This window comes from Amyelois transitella, chromosome 28 (genome assembly GCF_032362555.1).
Source record: "Amyelois transitella isolate CPQ chromosome 28, ilAmyTran1.1, whole genome shotgun sequence".
NCBI classification, from domain to species: Eukaryota; Metazoa; Arthropoda; class Insecta; order Lepidoptera; family Pyralidae; genus Amyelois; species Amyelois transitella.
The window spans coordinates 2,948,656-2,965,861 of record NC_083531.1 but is presented as its reverse complement, the minus strand read 5'-3'; the positions used below and the strand labels follow the sequence as shown (position 1 = coordinate 2,965,861).

The 17,206-nt window shown below is 37.6% G+C and overlaps 4 protein-coding genes across 4 annotated transcripts; 2 read left to right on the top strand and 2 right to left on the bottom strand.

Moving 5' to 3' along the window:
- The first annotated feature begins 526 nt into the window (after window positions 1–526).
- On the top strand, window positions 527–5,584 carry LOC132903719 (transcription factor Adf-1-like). Its single transcript, XM_060952563.1, has 3 exons — window positions 527–887; window positions 1,876–2,207; window positions 5,028–5,584. The coding sequence occupies exons 1-3, from the start codon at window positions 746–748 to the stop codon at window positions 5,433–5,435; spliced, it is 882 nt and encodes a 293-aa protein (XP_060808546.1). The 5' UTR covers window positions 527–745; the 3' UTR covers window positions 5,436–5,584.
- A 1,913-nt stretch (window positions 5,585–7,497) lies between these two features.
- LOC132903588 (uncharacterized) lies at window positions 7,498–11,918 on the bottom strand. Its single transcript, XM_060952191.1, has 2 exons — window positions 11,451–11,918; window positions 7,498–9,017 (listed from the first exon to the last, which is right to left on the bottom strand). Exons 1-2 carry the CDS (start codon window positions 11,759–11,761, stop codon window positions 8,138–8,140), a joined length of 1,191 nt encoding a protein of 396 aa, XP_060808174.1. The 5' UTR covers window positions 11,762–11,918; the 3' UTR covers window positions 7,498–8,137.
- Window positions 11,919–13,648: 1,730 nt separating this feature from the next.
- Window positions 13,649–15,678, top strand: LOC106139457 (uncharacterized). Its single transcript, XM_060952375.1, has 2 exons — window positions 13,649–13,829; window positions 14,851–15,678. Exons 1-2 carry the CDS (start codon window positions 13,649–13,651, stop codon window positions 15,546–15,548), a joined length of 879 nt encoding a protein of 292 aa, XP_060808358.1. The 3' UTR covers window positions 15,549–15,678.
- LOC132903645 (uncharacterized) lies at window positions 13,826–15,970 on the bottom strand. The gene is made up of 2 exons (XM_060952374.1): window positions 15,672–15,970; window positions 13,826–14,788 (listed from the first exon to the last, which is right to left on the bottom strand). The coding sequence occupies exons 1-2, from the start codon at window positions 15,968–15,970 to the stop codon at window positions 13,885–13,887; spliced, it is 1,203 nt and encodes a 400-aa protein (XP_060808357.1). The 3' UTR covers window positions 13,826–13,884.
- Window positions 15,971–17,206: the final 1,236 nt, after the last annotated feature.

The following is a 17,206-nucleotide window of genomic DNA, read 5'->3' as shown; positions in this document are numbered from 1 at the left end:
ACGTACGACCATTCTACAACCAAGGGCCATCCCAAGGATATCAGACACCATCATTTGCTAGAAATAATAACCCACCACCACCGCCCTCAGTTCCACCTACACACCGTGGAACATGTAATCAAGAACAATCTGTAATGTCTCCTGAATCAACATATTCACAGATATCTCAAGAATCTGATTATCTAGATCTTTTTAATGATAATAATTCTCAGTAATAGTTATAGTTTACTACTTTTTTTATTCAATTATAAACCCACATTGCGATTAAAATTAAAACATAATAACTACTAAAACTTTTTTTATTTTTATCATACTTACCTTAATGTTATTACTAATTTCTCTTCGGGTTGGATACAATCACGAAATTTAGTATCTTGTCCTTTGATGGTGTCATATAAAACTGTTAGTAGTTCTTCAAATGACGAAACACTCATTCTAACATAGCCGAAAAATTTATCTTGGTGCTTCTTCAGTTCTTGAAAACAACTTGCGAACTGGCCGAATTCGTTGCGTGTTTCTAGTAAGGCCTCGGTCTCGAATTTTGCGGGCAGCGGGGCGGCGGCGGCGGCGGCGCGGGAGCGGCAGGATCTTGCGTATCGTCAAATGGACCGGGTCTCGAAAACAGAGGCGCGGGAGCGGCGCGGGGGCGGGCAACGAGCGGTGCACTCCAGTCGAGCGGTGACCGTCCCGTGTTGCGCGTCTGCATTGTAGTATAGTGTTGTACTTTTTTTTGTGACGTTTCAAAATGTCCTCGGACGTGCAAGAGCAAATTATTTCGGCAATCTTTGAGAGGAGACCCATATGGAACAGCAAAGATGTGAACCATAAAAATAGAAGAATAATTAATCAATTATGGGAAGAAATAAAAAACGAACTGAATATTGAAGGTAGGTGAATATAAAAATTATTTATTATGTTATATACAATGTTTATTATGGTTTACAAATTAATTAGTAGCTAATGGGATTATTTACAAAATATTCTTTGAATTTTTCACGTATATATTGTGCTTGATAAGACGTCCGGGCGTTGGTTTGTAATCGTGTTTGTAATGTTTGTTGATTCGTATTGACAGTAATATAGGCAATGTCATTATCACCGTCCTTATCTCGGATAATGTTATGCAACAAACAGCAAGTTTTGATGAGTAATCTTGCATGACATTTGTTTGTCTCTATGGGCGATCTGGATCTTAAAATTCCGAAAGCACACTCAATAGTCTTTCGAGCCCGCGATAATCGCTTATTAAATAACTCACTTTGTGCATTAAGTACGCTTTGTGGATAAGGTCGCATCAAATATGTTTTGAGTGGATATCCTTCATCTCCAATAAAAACCATTGGTAGAACGATATCTGATGTGGGTAGATATTGTGGACCTGGTATATTGTAGTTATTACTTTGAAGTAAACGGTTCAAATTAGAGTAATGGAATGTCCCTGCATCACTTTGTTTCCCTCTTCCTCCAACTTCTATACAAACGAATCTTTTGTCAGCATCCGCGACCGCTTGCAAGTGCATCGAAAAGAAATGTTTATAATTATAATGCGATGATCCAGCGAACTTAGGATTTTTTATTCGACAGTGCTTGCCATCAATAGCACCAACGCAATTAGGAAATTGCCATTTTTCATAGTATTTTTCCGCTATATTTTTCAATAATTCTTCTGTCGGTTTTGGCATATGTAAATGTACCAAATTTTTCCATATAGCTTTACAAGTGCCATAAACTATGTTGGCTACCGTTGTTTTTCCCATTCTGAATGACAATGACAGTCTTTTGAAAGGCTGCCCACTCGCCAAAAACCTGAAAATTAAAGCATGTATATGTTAAAGTTATGTATGTAATAAATAGTCTGTTCGTTCTTTGTTTCAGTGACCGATTTAAAGAAGAAATGGAAAAATTTAAAAGATCACTATAGAAAGGAATTAAAAAAAAATCCTGCCCCTAGATCAGGAGATGCCGGAAATGTTAATCAACCCTCAAATTGGCAATATTTTTCTCAATTGAGGTTTTTGCAAGATGAAGTTGTACCAAATGTTACTGAGGGTAATTTAAGCAGACCTGAAGTAAGTAATCAGATAAGTAATGATTCGTTTGAGACAGAAGACATATCTGGAGAAAACTCTCAAGAAGATACAACCGGTCATAATGAAGAATCTTCTATTTATCCACAACAACCTTCTACATCCTCACAAGAGGCTCCTGTTTAGTGTTGTAAAGTGTCGGTCACATTCAATGTGTCTGTCGAAAGTGTCCGAGCATAATTGACTTATATGACATTTGTCCGGACATTTTTAGACATAAATAGACAAAAATGACAAAATCAAAATATTTAATGTCTTAATGACATTTAATCACAAAAAAGCAAAATAAAACCAAAACTCCGCTGTTACCGTTCTGCGATTGTCGGCGAGGCAGGGAATAAGAATAAAACTTATAAAAAATATTGTATTATTTACTATTAGCGCAAAATTATCAATATTATCGCAATCTTCGCTTTCGAACACGGACTCAAAATCACTAGTTTGTGAATAATTTCTTTCACATTCGTCAGTATGTAAGTAAGCTGCATAATGTGATAAATAATATATTTCTATAAAGTATGATTAATTTCTTCTATGGAAGCAGCGAGTCTCCCGGAGGCGTAGGCAGTGACTACCTCTTTCCACTTGCCACGATCTCTGCATACTTCCTTCGCTTCATCCACATTCATTACTCTCTTCATGCAAGGTCGGCGGTTTCCAGGACGTCCTTAATTTGATCAAGATACGTTCGGCTAGGCCTTCCAACTCCAACCTTTCCCTCCACACTCTCCTTGTATATCTGCATAGTCAACCTGCTTTCATTCATCCTCTCCAAATGACCAAACCATCTTAACATACTCTTTTCTATTCCAGTAACTACATCTTCTTTCACATCACAACATTCCCTTATCAGGCTATTCCTTATCCGGTCACTCAATTTCATATCCATCATACTCTTTAACGCTTTCATTTCCACTGCATTTATTCTGCTTTCGTGCTTCTTTTGCCATACCCAACTTTCACTCCCATACATTAATGTCGGGACTAACACGCCCCTATGCACAGCCAGTCGAGCCTTTTTGGAAAGTTTCTGACTGCACATAAAGACATGCAAAGCTCCATTCACCATGTTTCCCGCGTTCACTCTCCTTTCAATATCACTATCACACTTGCCATCTGATGTAAACTTTGATCCTAGATATACAAGCTCTTTCAATTGCTCAACTTTTTCTCCTTCAATCAAAATATTACATGCTGTCATTTCTTTCTCCATTTCAAAAACCAGTGTATTAGTTTTACTTACGTCCACTTTCATTCCTTTCTCGTTCAAAGCTTCATGCATACAGTTTACCATCTCCTGTAACTCTTCAGCTGATGACGCCAGTATTACCTGGTCGTCAGCATAGAGCAGACATTTGACGAGTAACTCATTCATCCTTAATCCACTTTCGGACTCTTTCAAACCTGTCAAACGACTATCCATAAATAGGTTGAACAGCTATGGTGTCGCAACACATCCTTGCCTAACGCCTTTCTCAATCTTAAACCACTCAGTGTGCGCTCTAAGGGTATAAGTTAATAATAATAAGGATTTCAGTGCTCGTATTAGGAGACTGCACACATAGAAAGTGCTGAGCACAATTCATTCCTCTCAACTCTGTCATAGGCCATTGCTCATTCGTGGATATGGAAAACCATATCCACGAATGAGCAATAAACTTTTTGACTCTTTGCCAAAAACTTTTCGGCTATGCATCGCAATAAAAAGACGTGATCCGTACATCCCATTCCCTTTCGAAATCCGGCTTGAGCATCCCATATTTTGTCATCAGTTCATCATTGTTCATCTAATACAACTGTTTTTATATTAATGACCACATCAATAGCATCACAAATAGCTAGTGTTCTCAAAGCATCCTTGTTTCATATAAACGATTCCAATGTTATAACAATGCTATTCCACCTTGTTTTACATGGAAGCTTTAAAGAGTATTTTAGGTTCCCGTAAATGCTTATCTGCGTTTTCTCGAATTGAGCCAAAATCACGTGTCTGTTTTTTATGTACTTGATGACTATAGATACAATATCAGTAATATATTTAATTGGCTCGACACAATTTTATATTCCTCCATCGGTCAGTGAACAATGTGAGCGCTGATGAACTTTTGATCTTTGCATTCATTTTCGCAATTACGCGAGAATATTCGGCGTCTAGTAGAGTATTAGGTACTTAAAGAGTGTCTTGAAGGCACTGTACAGGGTGACATTTAAAACAACTGCATCCTTTTAAACATTGACTATACCCATGCTTCTGAGCCGTTTGAGCCTATTTTTATTTAAATTAAACGTCATAATTTTCACATTTAAAAAACCCTCAAAAACTACGTCACACGCTTTATTAAAGACCAATACTACAAAAAGAAATTAAAACTAAACACGTAAATAAATGTCTGAAAAATAAATTATTTTTCTAGTATCAAGATCAAGTAAAGTACAGAGTTGTCGTGATCGCTCAGCTCTGAATGAATTGTGTCGTTGACCTCTGAATCTTACGCGTCGCTTTTCCACCGCCCGGGGTGATATGACGTATTTAGGATCGTGGATTTTGATACTTTTATTTTTTTCCTACTTTCTGAAATATGAACCGATATTTTTCTATCAACGTTTTTAAATATCCTTTAGATGAGTACACTTAACAGTTAAATTTATGCAGTTGAATTAAAAGTCAACCTGTATAGTTCGAGTTCAACAAATGCAGAGCATGATTCCAATATTGCGACTACGCCTACTACGTCCCGGTACGCCGCCATACGCGCCGCTGACGAAGCTACGGGGTCATCCCCGTGCGTTAAAATAGTGCGTGAGTGAGAGTAAGGCCGATAAATGTTAAGATTTATGTAGTACTTGTATATACACGAAATTAATGAAAATGTCCAATTTGTCTATATGTGTCGAATCTGTCCGGACATTTATTCGTTTATGACCGCCACTAATGGAAAGTTTCCGACATTTTACAACACTACTCCTGTTTCTTCTCAAGAAGCTTCTACATCATTGCAAGAAATTTCTACGCCTCCAAGAGAAGCTTCTGCGTCACAACGATCAAGAAAAAAGAGAACAGCGAATGACATAAGAACTGAATTTTTAGAATTGGAAAGGAAAAGGATAAGACTGCTGGAAAATGATTTATCAAATCAAAGTAGAAACGAGGCTTCTAGAAATGAGAATAAGTCTGATGACTACTACTTTTTTATGAGTTTACTTCCACAAATGGAAAAATTCACGCCCTTTCAAAAGTTTAGAGTAAGACAAAAAATTAATCAAGCTCTTCTAGATGAGTTAAGTGTAAATGAAAGCACGTACCCTTCTAATGAATCATATATGTATGGGTATAGTACTCAACAATAGAGGTATATCAATCTTATAATGAAAATACTGTCAATAAATAACAAAACTGTGATTTAAATAGTTAACTAATCGTCGTACAGATGAGAACTTTAATTTTAGAGAGAAGATTTAGTTTTAAGATTAGCGTGGAATTATTATACTGACCACTAAGTATATCATGTGTGTCAGAATGGCGGGTGTACCTCACGGATTTTAATATCTGTTTTGGATTAAAAACGTACCTGATGTGTACCTCAGTGTACCTCTCCTAAAAATCTGTGTACCTCCTTCTATGTAAAGATTTTAAATAAAATAGGTACACCCGCCATCCTGACGTCAGGACCGCGGGTGTACTTCTAATTAGCATATGTAGGTAAGTAAACTGTATATGTAGATTTGGTACCTCTTGTGTACCTGCAGAAACAAATATTAATTAAATAAAAAATATTAAGGGTGCTGAGAAAATGATAAAAAAAAAAGTTTTTTGTCTTTGACGTAGTTTTTATTTTATAAAAATAACTACAGTATAAGTAACTAAAAATAAATTAATTGTAACAGGTGTCATTAATTTAATTTATTTTAAGTTATTAATACTGTAGTTATTTTTATGTAATAAAAACCGGCCAAGTGTGAGTCGGACTCGCGCACAAAGGGTTCCGTACTATCATTTTTAGTTTTTGTTGTCATAGCGGCAACAGAAATACATCATTTGTGAAAATTTCAGCTCTCTAGCTATCACGGTTTATTTACAGCCTGGAGACAGACGGACAGATAGACAAACAGTGGAGGCTTAGTAATAGGGTCCCGTTTTACCCTTTGGGTACGTAACCCTAAAAATGACGTCATAGAAAATTTTTTTTTTTCATTTTCTCAGCACCCTTAATATTTTTTATTTAATTAATATTTGTTTCTGCAGGTACACAAGAGGTACCAAATCTACATATACAGTTTACTTACCTACATATGCTAATTAGAAGTACACCCGCGGTCCTGACGTCAGGATGGCGGGTGTACCTATTTTATTTAAAATCTTTACATAGAAGGAGGTACACAGATTTTTAGGAGAGGTACACTGAGGTACACATCAGGTACGTTTTTAATCCAAAACAGATATTAAAATCCGTGAGGTACACCCGCCATTCTGACACACATAGTATATCGACCTTGTAATAAAAATACTGTAAATGAGTGAGAAAACTGTGATTGTAGAAATAATTAATCGTAGTACAAACGAAAACTGTGATTTTAAAAATAAATGACAAACTGTTATGTTACTTATTTCATACGAAACGTTTTTATATTATATTTTTCGTCAAAGATAAATAATTAAGGCTGATTAGTGTGTAGTAGGTATTTAATTAAAATTATTGTATCTGGGAACTTAATACCGATGCCAAACTATTTACTAAATTAGTAGGTACAACACTTCCTTTTTGAAACTATCAATAAATACAATTACAAATTACAATTTCGTTGTTTTACTTACCCAAGCGTTATGTATAATTTTTCTGCTGGAGATGTACCTCTAAAACTTTTTGGATTAATTCCAGACTGTAAATCACTCTTGATAGTTTCTAGAATATAGTCAAAAGTTTCTACACTCATTCTGGTGTAGTCGTAGAATTTATCGGGATTTTGTCTCTGTTCTTCATAATTTCGATAAAACTCGCCATTTATTTTCCTTGCCTTATAGTAGGGATCCACTTCTTCTTTTGCCCACAATAAATCGAGCGTTAGGAATACATTTGAATCAAAAAGATGTTGTCGCCGATTTTCAGACATTTCGTTTGCGAATGTCGACAACACAACCACGAACACATCACTACACCGCTACAGTACCGCGCGATCTGCCCGCTGGTTTCGAGAACAGGTATGCGTTGCCCGCCCCTCTCCCGCGCCGCCGCCGCCGCCACCCCGCTGCCCGCAAAATTCGAGACCGAGGCCTAAAGGATGAATCCAGTATCTTTTTTTATATTTCTTTCGTTGTTTTCGGGAGTAAAAATAAATAACACAAGCTATCTCGACGGCGTCCATTTTATTTATGGGCCACGCGCCTTCGAGCGGTCCAACCGCTTTAGGCTGCAGTTAGACGACGCGAAAAAATTCTTGCGGCCGCCGCGCGGCGACCGCGCGGTGGCCGCGTACTAACTGTTCAGTTATAGCAAATTTATGTTTTATTATCTAGGACGTAAAGTTGAAATTAATTTTGAGTAACTAACTGCGCGGTGACCGCGCGGCGTTCGCTCCTCGATCACACGGCGGCCGCGCGGCCGTCTCGCTCGAATCACTCGAATGTTCTCGATGTACGCCCCGCGCCGGCGTCCCCGCATTCTCCTTTCATTGGACTTGCGTAGACATCGTGACGCGCGGACATCGTGATTTCGAAGATGGATGAACTGAGTATCAATCCTGAGACATTGATATCTTTAGTGGAAGAAAGAAATATCCTTTGGGATAAAACAAGCGAATCCTATAAGGATAAACGTCAAACACTAAAAGCCTGGCATGACCTATGTTCAATTATAAAAGAAGATTTCAATGACCTTCCAATTGGGGAAAAAAACACATACGGTAAGTTTTCCATCTTTTATTTGGTAATTAAAAAATTGTGAACATTCATCATCATCATAAATCGCAAAAAAATATTATTTGAGTTAAGTTTAAAATTGTTTTTTAACTGTGATATTCTTGCAATAAACGAGTGATTTGATAATTTTGAGTATCTATATATATTTGTTTTGCCATGGTACACTGCCCTGAGGAGAAACAAAATATTCAGCAAAATTTTGACGAACATTGTCTGCTATTAAAGGATCTGCATATTCTGATCGTGACAGTGTCTGTAGTTCAAAGCCTGAATCGACAATTAAATTACCTATGCCCTGTTCTTTATGTATGAAGTTTTGTAATAAACAACAGGTTTTTACAATGTCGACTGTGAGCTCCAAAGATACATTTGAAGGCCGATGGAGGATCCTCCATTTATTGGCCATTATGCCGAAAGCGCATTCCACATAACGTCTTGCTCTAGTAAGACGATAATTAAATATTGACATTGTTTCATTGAGTTCTCGACCACTAAATGGTCTCAGTACATTTTTGTGCAACGCGAATGCTTCATCCGCGACAAATACGTACGGTAATTGAAAATTAGTCTCTGGAATCAGAGCAGGCTGTGGTAAGTTAAGTGTATTGTTCAGCAGTCTCTTCCAAAAGACAGTTTCTTTAAAAACACTTGAATCGCAGTCCTTGCCATATGCACCAATATCTACAAATATAAAATTATAATTGGTGTCAACGACTGCCATTAATACAATAGAAAAAAAGTGTTTGTAATTTAAGAACATTGATCCAGATTTTGTAGGTTTAATTATTCTGATATGCTTCCCATCCACAGCACCTAGGCAGTGGGGAAAATTTGCAATAACAGCAAAGTCTTCAGCAATATTCAGCCATTCATTTTCTGATGGTATTTTCATATATATGTTTACTAGTTCTGACCATATACAGTTACACACTTCTTTAATGATAAACGATAATGTTGTTTTTCCAATTCTAAATGCGTATCTTAAATCGGCAAACGTGTGACCTGTTGCCAAGTACCTGTAAATATATAAAATGATATTAAGGAACTTATTTCAAGCAATTAATTATACTAATAGTATTAATATTAATTAACATGTTTCCTGATAATGAAACATAAAGAGGAATCATGCGAATTAAAAATAACTATATTTTTTAATGTGAATATTATTTTTAAATTCCAGGTAAAAAAGTTATTCAGAAATGGAAAAATATGCGAGATGGGTGGATGAAATGCGAAAAGAAAATGAGGGAAAACAAATCTGGATCTGCAACAAAAAAAGTTCATAAGTACCCATACTATGATAATATGTTGTTTTTAAAGAAAATATACAACCCCCGCGAAACTAATTCAAATTTTAAGAATTCTGAGCCAGGAAAAAGTAAACCAAATACGAAAAATAAAGAATTGAGTGATGTGGATGCAAAATTCATGAAGTTTATGGACTCTGTTGAAAAAGAAGAAGACAGTCGTATGATGTCGTTCTTTAAAGGAATTTTACCAACTGTTGAACAATTCAATGATGAAGATACTGTTGAGTTTCAGTACCAGGTGATGTCTATTGTGAGAAATATAAAAGCTAAAAACCAACAGCTCCAGAATGCTATGTGTGTCAGAATGGCGGGTGTACCTCACGGATTTTAATATCTGTTTTGGATTAAAAACGTACCTGATGTGTACCTCAGTGTACCTCTCCTAAAAATCTGTGTACCTCCTTCTATGTAAAGATTTTAAATAAAATAGGTACACCCGCCATCCTGACGTCAGGACCGCGGGTGTACTTCTAGTTAGCATATGTAGGTAAGTAAACTGTATATGTAGATTTGGTACCTCTTGTGTACCTGCAGAAACAAATATTAATTAAATAAAAAATATTAAGGATGCTGAGAAAATGAAAAAAAAAAGTTTTTTGTCTTTGACGTAGTTTTTATTTTATAAAAATAACTACAGTATAAGTAACTAAAAATAAATTAATTGTACCAGGTGTCATTAATTTAATTTATTTTAAGTTATTAATACTGTAGTTATTTTTATGTAATAAAAACCGGCCAAGTGTGAGTCGGACTCGCGCACGAAGGGTTCCGTATTATCATTTTTAGTATTTGTTGTCATAGCGGCAACAGAAATACATAATTTGTGAAAATTTCATGTGTGTCAGAATGGCGGGTGTACCTCACGGATTTTAATATCTGTTTTGGATTAAAAACGTACCTGATGTGTACCTCAGTGTACCTCTCCTAAAAATCTGTGTACCTCCTTCTATGTAAAGATTTTAAATAAAATAGGTACACCCGCCATCCTGACGTCAGGACCGCGGGTGTACTTCTAATTAGCATATGTAGGTGAGTAAACTATATATGTAGATTTGGTACCTCTTGTGTACCTGCCGAAGCAAATATTAATTAAATAAAAAATATTAAGGGTGCTGAGAAAATGAAAAAAAAAAAAAAATTTTTTCTATGACGTCATTTTTAGGGTTACGTACCCAAAGGGTAAAACGGGACCCTATTACTAAGCCTCCACTGTCTGTCTATCTGTCCGTCTGTCTCCAGGCTGTAAATAAACCGTGATAGCTAGAGAGCTGAAATTTTCACAAATTATGTATTTCTGTTGCCGCTATGACAACAAATACTAAAAATGATAGTACGGAATCCTTCGTGCGCGAGTCCGACTCACACTTGGCCGGTTTTTATTACATAAAAATAACTACAGTATTAATAACTTAAAATAAATTAAATTAATGACACCTGGTACAATTAATTTATTTTTAGTTACTTATACTGTAGTTATTTTTATAAAATAAAATCTACGTCAAAGACAAAAAACTTTTTTTTTTTTCATTTTCTCAGTACCCTTAATATTTTTTATTTAATTAATATTTGTTTCTGCAGGTACACAAGAGGTACCAAATCTACATATACAGTTTACTTACCTACATATGCTAATTAGAAGTACACCCGCGGTCCTGACGTCAGGATGGCGGGTGTACCTATTTTATTTAAAATCTTTACATAGAAGGAGGTACACAGATTTTTAGGAGAGGTACACTGAGGTACACATCAGGTACGTTTTTAATCCAAAACAGATATTAAAATCCGTGAGGTACACCCGCCATTCTGACACACATAGAATGCTGGTTCGAAAAGGCCTTACTTTACTCCACCACCCGAGACTACGTATCGTCGAGAAGGCGAAAATGTATCATACGAAAGCACCTATCAGTATGGTTACACTACTGCTGCTGGATCTGGACGTCCGACAACACAACAATCATCTTATTCTGAAGAGTCCGAATCTACCGTAGGTGGAGAGCAATACAATTTTGCCAGTCCATCCAATTCAAGTATCGACGATTTAGATTTTACAAATATATAGTCTGCCTTACAAATTTATATATATAATGATTAATAAATACCACTTGACCAAGTAATTGTTATTATTTATTTACTTACCGCAATGTCACTGCTAATCTTTCTGTGGGGGTAATACTGTCCCGCATGTTAGTGTTCTGGTGCTTCAATTTATCATGTATGAAGTTGAGTAGTTTATCAAATGTTTTAACATCCATTCGGAAATAATCTGCGAATTCTTTTTCATCTTCTCGCAATTGGTTGTATAGCGTATGAAATTCACCAAACTCTTCTCGCCGTGCTAAAATAGGATGAATCCAAAATTTTCTACAATTCTTTTTTTCTTTCTTTTTGCTTTGTCGGTACAAGTAATATGCAATCATAATTTTATTCTTCTTAGTCAAATAGCTCATAACGAACACGTGTGAATTTTAAGAAAGACCAAGATCAACTGGAAATGGTTCGGGTTCGCAGTGGCGTGGCCACCAGGCCTGACCGCGCGGCCGCCGCGCGGTCACCATACTTTCGTCGCGCGGCCGACACGCTGTAACATTCCGCGTCATATAAACGCGCCCTAACGCGGTTTCATCGCGGCTGACCGCTATGGCGGCCAACCGCGAAGAAACCGCGTTAAGCGGTTGGACCGCTCGAGTCTAACCGCCTAGCGGCCAACCGCTAGTGCGTTAGGGCCCTATATTACTACGAGCGCTGGAGTCCGTGTCATGATGTGTGTCAGAATGGCGGGTGTACCTCACGGATTTTAATATCTGTTTTGGATTAAAAACGTACCTGATGTGTACCTCAGTGTACCTATCCTAAAAATCTGTGTACCTCCTTCTATGTAAAGATTTTTAATAAAATAGGTACACCCGCGGTCCTGACGTCAGGACCGCGGGTGTACTTCTAGTTAGCATATGTAGGTAAGTTAACTGTATATGTAGATTTGGTACCTCTTGTGTACCTGCAGAAACAAATATTAAATAAATAAAAATATTAAAAATGATGAGAAAATGAAAAAAAACCATTTTTTTCATGTTAAAATTTTCTTTTTCTTTGTTTGTAACTGGCCAGTAATGACACATTCTGAACAAAACAGAAAAGAAGTTGCACAATACAAATTATAATTAACATATATCAACAACAAAATGTTTATGTATAAATGATCTAGTTCTAGTTCATTACTACAGTATATACTTTCATGTAGGTATCCTTCCGAGGCAAGCGATGGGAGTGTTATGACGATATTCGTAATAATGTAAGAAAAAGCTCTAAATGTATGATTTCAGAATGTGACCTTTATGGATTGAAATATTTTTTTGTAATATACATAAAAATATATTTTGTGATTTAGGAATGTTCCAATTCTGTATCTATACATAAATGTATAATCACATACAGACACACACTAGAGTGATCCTATAAGAGTTTCTTTTTTTTCTTTTTTTCATTTTCTCAGTACCCTTAATATTTTTTATTTATTTAATATTTGTTTCTGCAGGTACACAAGAGGTACCAAATCTACATATACAGTTAACTTACCTACATATGCTAACTAGAAGTACACCCGCGGTCCTGACGTCAGGACCGCGGGTGTACCTATTTTATTAAAAATCTTTACATAGAAGGAGGTACACAGATTTTTAGGGTAGGTACACTGAGGTACACATCAGGTACGTTTTTAATCCAAAACAGATATTAAAATCCGTGAGGTACACCCGCCATTCTGACACACATGTGTCATGCCGTTGCCTACCGCAGTATGCCGCGGCATCCCGCCACGGGAGCCTGTGACGAGCGCCGGAGTCCGTGTCATGCCGTTGCCTACCGCAGTATGCCGCGGCATCCCGCCACGGGAGCCTGTGGCGTGTCTTTTCGATTAAATCCCTTTCAATGCCACGGCATCATTTTAAAGCATAGCAATTTATGTCGTATTTCTGTAAGAGCTCGTTCCCACCTGTCGGGTGTCGGATCCGTATATTAAACGGAAGTTCTAGTGGCAGAGCATTATATATGACGCTATTCACACTTATCGGAAACCGATTTTGTGTCGGCTCCGACAAGAAATGTCGGGTGTTTTGCCAGCCCTCTACGCCCGGAAAAAAATCGTGTCGGATCTCGCTCGCCTATGATTAAGAACGGCGCTGTTCACATTTGTCTGATGTCGGAGCCGATAACCCTCTCCCCGCTACCCCTCATTCCGTTCGTGCGTACGTCGTACCTGCGATCGCGCACACACACATCGCGGCGCGCAAGCAGAGTTGTTGTGTTTTTATTGTACGCACGTTTGGTGATTCGTAGTAATGGAAAAAAATATCAACCCCGAACAATTGATCACACTAGTTCAGGAAAGAGGTGTCCTTTGGGACAAAACTCTAAATGATTATAAAGATAAGAACCTGAAAATAGCTGCTTGGCGGGAAGTTTGCTGCCTACTCATACCTAATTTTGACAATTTGGACGAAAAAGAAAGACAATCATGTGGTAAGTGTTTGAAGTTATTTATTTAATAATATACGTAAAATTCAAAACATAAATATTAACCATGCGCTTCTGGTTGCCAAGGCACCGAGCCTATTGTTGAAACGAAGTAGTTTGCAAATTCAGACCGTATATAATTTGCAATAGGACCACCACGTGGATTACAGTTTTGCAGTTGTACTTGTTCTTGCATCGGATTTTCTGCCGCATAATGAATATCTTCAAAGTTCAGACCGTCCTTTTCTCTTACAAAATTGTGTAATACTGTACACGCTTTTACAATTTCGATAGCCGTGTCTGGGTGGACATCCAGTGGCCGATGAAATATTCTCCATTTATTGGCTAAAATACCGAATGCGCATTCAACGTACATTCTTGCCCGACTTAAACGATAGTTAAATATTTTTTTCATGTGGTCTAAATGAGTGCCTCCAAAAGGTCTTAACAAATTTGTTGACAGAGGGAAAGCCTCATCGCCCACGAGAACATAAGGCATATCATTTTGAAGTGTTGCATGTAGAGGCCTTGGTTTTGGTATATTTAAACTACCATCATTCAGTTTCTTCCATATAGTTGACTCCTTGAATATTGAAGAATCGCATTCTTTTCCATACGAGCCAACACTCATAAAAATAAAACGATATTCTGAATCAACAACGGCTAGTAAAACAAATGAAAAATAATCTTTGTAATTAAAATACATCGAGCCAGTATTGTTTGGTTTCACCACTCTTATGTGCTTACCATCAACTGCTCCAAGACAGTGCGGAAAGTTGGCTTTCATATCAAAACCTTTTGCAATTTCCAACCATTTACGCTCATTATCAGGAATTTGCATGAACTCGTCTCTTAATACATCCCAGATAGTGGAACTAATTTCTTTGCAGATTTTACTAATAGTTGACACACCAACTCTGTAACTATAGTGCAATTCTTTGAAGGAACAACCCGATGCGCAATATCTGTAAAATAATTAAGTAGGTAAAATAATTAACATTTCTATATGTACCTATTGTAATTGCAGGTAAATTAGTATCTACAAAGTGGTCGAATCTACGAGATGCCTGGATGCGAGCAAATAAAAATGACGTCAAAAAATCCGGAGCAGGGGCTAAGTTTTCAAAGCCATATATATATAAAGAACAGATGAGTTTTCTGCAAAAAGTGGCTGAGCCTAATCGAACTCATGATTCTGTCAAGAAGCGTCCAACAGATACATGTCCCGAGGCATCAGCGGCCAATACAACAGATATAAATTCAGAGCTGCTATTACCAAGCACTTCCAAAAAGCCCAAAACCTCCTGTCTCGATGACAAAATGAGCCAGTTTTTAGATAGCAGGCTACAGTCAGACAGAAGTAACGAACATCCAATGCTCTCTTTTTTTAAAGGTGTTCTACCGAGCGTTACGTCTTTTGACGATAATGAAACTTTAGAGTTTCAATCAGGCGTGCTGTCACTGATTCAAAATATTAAAAAGCAGCGTGAAAGTCGTTTATACTCATCAAACTATGGTTGGCATTCACAATCAAGAGATCACGTGCAACAATCTGTATATTCGTCACAAAACCAGAATGTGCACCCACCATTAAACCAGAATAATATCTTCCCTTCAAGTGGATATGGATATTCGACACGCCAACTCGTTGAACCAGCATCACCTACTTTGTCACTACATTCAAGTAATACTCAAGATTCGGACTTAGATTTTAGTAATATTTAACTCCACTAATTTGTTTTCGTAATTAAAAAAAATTAAAGTTATTTCTTTCAATAAATATATGTGAACTAAAAGTGACTGTTTTATCTCTTCCTTTATACAAATTAATATGTATAATTATATTACCTTAAAAATATCGCCAACCTTTCTTCAGTACAAATGCAGTCTCTAAATCTCGTATTTTGGTAGTTTATGCTCACTGATATTTGAGCCAATAGATGGTTGAATGTAGTTATCGACATTCTAAAATAATTGAAAAACTTAATTTCGTCACTCCTCAATTCTGTTATTAAATTCTGAAATGTTCCCAAACTAAATCTTTCTCTCAGGATTGGGTGCACCCAATATTTTCTTTCCTTGGCTGTCTTTCTTCGTTTTCTTCTCAAATAATAATACATCACAACAAGAGCTTCGTCGACGTCCATCGTGCACAATCGCCTCGCGTAGAGTGCTTGAAATTGGCACTAGCTTCGACCGTGGCCGACAACCGATCGTGTGTGTGAACAAAGGCGCCGACATCCGATTAATATACGGATCCGATAGCCGACAGGTGGGAACGAGCTCTTACAGTACGGTTGAATGTCCATTAGTAAAAATTAAAATCCCTTGCCATTCCGTCCCGGTCTGCGTAGGCCTTTACAAAATGGCGGACGAAACACGCAAGAACCGCAAACATCGCCACCTGTCGGCGGCAGCCGTCGACGTATTGACTGCTGCCGCCGACGCGTCGTCGGCTGCCGTCGACAGATGGCGACGGCTGAAGTAGACTCTGACGTTTACAACTTGCAGTTCGTCTGTATGAACCCTGAGTCACATCGGCAGCGGCAGACGTGTAGGACAGTCAAGTCGTTTGGTAGTCCACCAAGTCCCACATTGCCATGTATAACGTATCCTAAATCAGTCTTGGATACCGTCGGTCCAGTCTTATGTTTTTGTATAACTTGTCTAGTTATAATTAAGTCAATGTTGTCTTGTCCTATAAGTAGTTCAACCTTGTCCGGTCGTATGTCATAATCTGTCACATAGTCTGTCAAGTATGGATATTTATTTACAATATTTTTATACAAAAAACTATTTACAGACAAATTTAAATTATGTACAGAACGCGCCTTATTTACATTAAATACATTTTTCTCGTTCAGTCCACGAATTTTAAAGGAGACCGTCTTCGAGTCTGTCTCCGTAGTAGTCATTCCAGTCACGCCGCGCATACGTAGGCTCGACGTAGGTCCCGTGATGTCGGCCCTCTCCAGCAACGACGAGCTCACCAGGGTCACTGCCGATCCTTCGTCCAGGAGAGCGAACGTGGTGACATCGCCTTTTCCTCCGGAAACCACAACTGGAACAACCTTTAGCAGCACATGATTCTTTTGTGTGCACGTATTGACCGTCCTGTCAATGTCTTCAACAGCGGTCTCAGGTCGCGGCCTTTCAGGCAACGTGCTAATCTAGCGATGTTTTCGTCGTCGCTATAGCCACATAACTTCGTCGAGGACATAAACTGACTATAAAATAAGGGCCATTCCTCAGGCGGTCTATTTGTCTAGTCTAAATAAAATAAAAAAAGAATTTTCCCGTTCAAGATACGTCTCGTCGTCTTATGGTCGTCTCCCTAGTGTCCAAGTCGATTGTCCTTTTTTTCACAGTCTGTCAGTCGGTTT